Source organism: Grampus griseus (genome assembly GCF_964374135.1).
Source record: "Grampus griseus genome assembly, chromosome: 20".
Lineage (NCBI taxonomy): Eukaryota > Metazoa > Chordata > Mammalia > Artiodactyla > Delphinidae > Grampus > Grampus griseus.
The window spans coordinates 21,627,115-21,632,877 of record NC_139014.1 but is presented as its reverse complement, the minus strand read 5'-3'; the positions used below and the strand labels follow the sequence as shown (position 1 = coordinate 21,632,877).

At 53.9% G+C, this 5,763-nt stretch overlaps 1 protein-coding gene across 1 annotated transcript; it reads right to left on the bottom strand.

Moving 5' to 3' along the window:
* Positions 1 to 286: 286 nt before the first annotated feature.
* EPOP (elongin BC and polycomb repressive complex 2 associated protein) lies at positions 287 to 1,518 on the bottom strand (the record flags this gene model as incomplete). Its single annotated transcript, XM_082678821.1, has 1 exon — positions 287 to 1,518. The coding sequence occupies exon 1, from the start codon at positions 1,424 to 1,426 to the stop codon at positions 287 to 289; it is 1,140 nt and encodes a 379-aa protein (XP_082534947.1). The 5' UTR covers positions 1,427 to 1,518.
* Positions 1,519 to 5,763: the final 4,245 nt, after the last annotated feature.

The window sequence follows — 5,763 nt, the reverse complement described above, 5'->3', positions numbered from 1 at the left end:
GAGATCCGAGATGGAAGAGGCGAGGGATTGGAATCTATGTCTTTAAGCCTTTTTCGATTAAGCCTTCTCCTGACTCCAGCCCTTGGTTCGTCTCCAAAGGATGAGGGGGAGGGGGTGTCACCCCAACCAGTTAGGTGCTTGAAGATCACTGTCATTTGAGGTCCCTCTGACCACAGCCCATAAAACCTGAAGAGGACAGGCAAAGGTGAGAAATGAGGCTCTGTCCTCAAGCCCGCAGTTTGGCTGTGGCCCCCACTTTTCCCCTTTGGCAGAAGAGGTCTCACGCTCAGAGCTGCTCCAGGTTGATCCCCCAGAATTTGAGGCCGGGGGGCTCAGGGACAGCGGGACCCCCAATCTGCCACCTCCACAGCGGGTGGGCAGGCGGGGGCTTAGAGTCTCCCTGGAGACGAAGCGAGGATGCCGGCCCTAAGTCTCCGTCCTCCCCCACCACCAGGGCCGGGGGGCAGGGGAAGCAGTCGAGGAGGCTGAAGGTGCTCGTGGTGGGGAGCGTCGGTGCAGGACGGCGGGGCTGTGCGCTGCGTTGGGGGGGCGTCGGCCGCCGGCGTTTCTTGGCGGCTCCCCGGGAGGGCCCTTTGGCTGGGGGCCGCTCGGGCCCCCGGCGCAAACTCGGAGTGTCGAGGGCGAAGCCCTTCGCGTAACACCAAAGTTTCGAGCGGCGGATCAGACGATCGAAATGTTCCTGGCGGAGATCGCCGGGCGCCGCCGGAGCTTCGCTGGCCGTCGAGGGGCTGGCGGCCGTTGCCTCGGGGGCGGCCTTCGGGGGGTTTCCATCGACTGCGGCAGTCTGGCTCGGCGGGGGCGGCTCCGGCGCTGTCCCGGGCCCCGCGGGCTCAGAGGAGAGGCCCGCAGGTGGCGGCGGAGGCCGGGAACCCGGTTCCTGATGCGGGCTGGCGGCGGGGCCAGGCTGGGAGTCGAGACCGGGGGCTGGCCTAGGCGGAGCCGAGACGGAGCTGGTCGGAGATTCCTGAGGGCGCCGGGGCGCCGGGCAGCGGCCGGGAGGTACGCCGGAGCGAGCGCCGAAGTGCGGGAAACTGCCTCCGCCCTCTTCCTCCTCGCCGCGGCCCCGGCACACAGCGGCGTCGGCATCCTGGCTGGCCGGGGAGTTGGGATCGCTGTAACGCCAGGCCTGTCCCGCGAGGTGCTTCAGGCCATCCGGGGCCCAGCCGCCGGTGCACAGGGGGGCATGAGGGTCCAGCAGCACCGGAGCCCGCGGCGCCAGCTCCCCAGGCCCCAGGTCCAGAGAGGACGCCCGGGGTTTGGCAAGGGCGCAGAAGGCAAGGGCACGCAGGCACAGCGGAGAGAACTCCTGGGTCCCCCGACGCGTCTTCCGGGGTGTGGGGGAGCAGGGCGACCCTCGCGGGGACGCCGGCACTGCGAGGCGGGGAGCGGGGCACAGAGTCTCCATGGAACCACCCGGGGGGGTGCCCACTGCGGGGGCCCTGGTCCCAGCGGCGGGATGCCCTGGCTGCCCGAAGAGCCCACGGGCGAGGGGAACATCGCCCCCCCTCGACGGGGAGGTCTCTGCTCACGGGCGCCCCCGGCCCGCACCCCTGGGCCGCGGGGCTCCGGCTCCCTCTTCGATCTCGTCACGCGGCCCTCCTGGCGGCCGGACTCCTGGGTCCCTGCGAGTCCCGGCGCGGTCTGCCGCCCTTCCTGCCGCCGCGATCCCTGTGCAGCCCAGGCGCGAGCCCCTCTTGAGTTGCCCAGAGCGCAGAGGCTGGGGAAACAAAGCGGCCGGCGGCCGCGGGAGGCGGGAAGGACCCCGGGCCCGGCACCCGGTGCCCGGGCCCAGGCGGCAGGGAGGGCGCCTTCCGCCCGCTCGGCTTCTTTCTTCCCCGCTGGCTCCCGGAGACCGCGTTATAGAGAACTGCCCCCTCGCTGCCCCAATACCAGCGCCGGGGCCGCGAGCCCGCCGCTGATTGGGCGGCACTGCCAGTGACGTTAGCCCGGACCCCACCCCTCCAGCGGCACCGCCCCCGTCCCCATTCCGCACACAGACACACACACGTGGACCCGGCGCGGCGGCGGCTGGGAGGGAGGAAAGGAGGGTGCGTGCGCGGGTGGGATCGCGACTGGCGAAACGCGCCACTAAACGTGGCGCGGTGGCGTCCTGGTGTTCAGTCGCCGCAAAGCACTTCATTTTTTCCTTAGCAGTCATGGTTTTCGCATCCGGAAAATGGGAATGTTCATATCTACCCTCTTGGGACAACGTGAATCAACATAGGTGAATCTCAAAGGCGAAGATGAAAGAAAAAATGAAAAGAGGTTGTTTAGAAACTTTGCACAGCAGGGACTCCTGCAAGCAGAGAATGTTCCCAACCTCTCTGTTTCGGTCACCTAGAACAGTGCCTGGCACACAGTGGGCTCAAAAAATGTTGAATGAATAGTTAGGAATTCAGTGAGTGTGTGCAAGATGATAAAAGTAAGAAATAAATTCGGAGAGGAGTATTATTACACCCACGAAAGACGATAAATAGACTTTCTCAGTACCTGTTTCCATTTCTGACTTAGCTTCTAAATGGCCCCTTGAACAAATTCGGAGGAGCTGGCTCTGCAGCCCCCCTCAAATCCCAAGACTCTGCCCTGTGAGGCGTGAACTGCCAAAATGGGTTGAGGAGACCAAAGGAGGGGACACACACACCCTCACTCTTATCTCCCCCAGGCAGAGTAAAGCAAAGAAAAAGTGAATTCCAATAAAAATCCTGATAATGGAGGACCACGTCCCCGCAGCACGTTCCATCCTCTTACCCTTATTTAGTTTCTGTAGATCCTTCTATTATATGAAAATCTGTGAATGTTCTTTGTTGTCTGTTCTTCTTTGTTGTTGTTGTTGTCTGTCTCTCCCGTTAGTCTGGAAATGAGCTGATGAGAACTTTGTTTTAATCACTTCTGCATCCTCAGTGCCTACAACAGTGCCCAGACTTAATAAGTGCTCAATATATATTTGTAAGTGAATGAATGAATCCCTGAAATATTTCTCTCTTAATAAAAATCAGGTTATTGGAATATAGCGACTTCCCATCCCCAGAAATATACAGAGAGATTGATATGATGACATGGAGTAAGGATGTGTTCGTATGTGGGGGGGTGGTCACAGAGAGAAATATCTTACTCTGAGGCAGGGATAAGAGAGGGTTTCTGTAAGGGGACAAATAATGCAGCTTGCATCCTGGTCCTCCTGGTGATGACAACAGAAGTATTGTTTCCCTACACGTCATCACATAACATTTGGGAGGAAAGGGATCAGGAAGCTCTGTCGTCCCTACATCCCTTTTGCAGAGGCCAGAGGTAAAGATCCCAAGGTGGGGCTAGGGTTTGAGGAACAAGGGGGTGTTGTGTTCTGTTGCTCAAAACACTCACCCCCTAGCATCTTCTGCAGAAGAAGTCTTCAGGGAAGTTGTCATGAAGGGGGATCCTGGGGTCCTGCCAGGTCTAGACTCCAGGGTTCCCGAGTGCCAAGAGCCCTGCTCCCCTGCCAGTCACACACACACAGATGGGAGGAAAGTTCTGGAAGGATGATGATCTTCACAGCTGTCTCTCCTGGTGGACAGTGCTGAGAACTTTTACCCTAGTACCAGATTTCTTTTGCTTATGGGGCAGGGGGCATGTTTTTCAGTCTGACCCTACTCCAGACTCTTTGCAACTAAGATACCTGGGGAGTGGGCTTGGGCCCCACATGCGGGAAGCTAGACTGGAAAACTCTTTTCATCCTCTAGAGTCTCCCTCATCTTTGTATCCTCGTACCTAGCACAGTGTTGACACAAGGAGAGAACACGCAAAAAAATTTTTGGCATGAATAAATGAATGAATCACATATATCAATGCAGAAAGGGGCTCCTCTTTCTCCCACCCCAAAAGCCACCAGTCCCACAAATCTGCGTTTAGGGGCTTTATTGGGTCTATTACTACTGAGAGTCCTTCCCTGGAGGAGGAATTCTCTCCACCTCCATTTTCCCTTTTTTCCCCTTCCTTGAATCAGGCATCCCAGAATACAGCCCAGGTGTGAAAACTCTTTGTGGGCACAGAAGCACTATACAAACAGTAGGGGTTAGTGTGAGTAACTCTCCAGCTGAAAGGGCCTAGAGTCATTGAACCTCCACTGTCAGAGGGCTTGGACCAGGGGTGTCTGCTATGAGACCCTGGGCAGATCACTTGGACACTCTGAGTCTCAGCATATCAGTGAAAAGGCAAGACAGTGGCTTCCTCACAACGTTATCAAGAGGGTGGAGACGATGTGAGCGGGCTGACCCAGCTGTTGCAATTCCTGTTGCCTACAGTAGAGGACACTCGAGGACACTCGACCCCATCCTCAGCCTGTGGGATGAGGAGGTAGCACCCTTCGCAGAAACCTCTCCTCCTCCCCAGAGGAGAAAAATAGGGACAAGCCTGGATGCCGGGTCCCACCTGACTCCTCCGGGATAAGGGATAGGAAAGGCCCCTCAAGACCTGGAAGCTAGGCTTCCCTTTCTGTGGCCCATCTGAGTCTTATCCAAAGGCCTGTGTTCAAGGATTTGGGAACAGGGGACCAGCCCACTTTCCCCAGAAGAAGGCACAGCAGGGAACTGGACCTAGACGTCCAGCCCAATAATCATTTCTATAGTACTGACAGCATTCCAGTCTCTGTTCTAAGAACTTTATGTTATTTAATCCCCATAATAATCCTGAGGTACTTTTTTTTTCATTGAAGTATTGTTGATTTACAATGTTGTGTTAGTTTCTGGTGTACATCAAAGTGATTCAGTTATACATATAGATACATATTCTTTTTCATAGTCTTTTTCATTATGGTTTATTACAGGATATTGAATATACTTCCCTGTGTTATACGGTAGGACCTTGTTGTTTATCTATTTTATATATAGTGGTTTGTATCTGCTAATACCATACTCCTAATTTATCCCTCTCCTACCTCCTTTCCCCTTTGGTAACCATAAGTCTGTTTTTAATTTAATTTAATTTTTTATACAGAAGGTTCTTATTGGTTATCTATTTTATACATATTAGTGTATATATGTCAATCTCAATCTCCCAATTCATCCCACCACCCCCACCCCCACCCTGCTTTCCCCGCTTGGTGTCCATACGTTTGTTCTCTCCATTTGTGTCTCTGTTTCCGCCTTGCAAACCGGTTCATCTGTACCATTTTTCTGGATTCCACATATATGCATTAATATACGATATTTGTTTTTCTCTTTCTGGCTTACTTCACTGTGTATGACAGTCTCTAGGTCCATCCACGTCTCTACGTAATGACCCAACTTCGTTCTTTTTTACCATAAGTCTGTTTTCTATGTCTATGAATCTGTTTCTGCTTCGTAAATAAGTTCATTTGTGTCATATTTTAGATTCCACATGTAAGTGATATCATATGGTATTTGTCTTTCTCTTTCTGACTTACTTCACTTAGTATGATGATTTCTAGGCCCATCCATGTTGCTGCAAATGGCATTATTTCATTCCTTTTTATGGCTGAGTAGTATTCCATTGTGTATATATACCACATCTTCTTTATCCATTCATCTGTCAATGGACATTTAAGCTGCTTCCATGTCCTGGCTATTGTAAACAGTGCTGCTGTGAACATTGGGGTCCGTGTATCTTTGCGAATTATAGTTTTCTCTGGATATATGCCCAGGAGTGGGATTGCTGGATCATACGGCAACTCTATTTTTAGTTTTTTAAGGAGCTTCCATACTGTTCTCCATAGTGGCTGCACCAATTTACATTCCCACCAACAGTGTA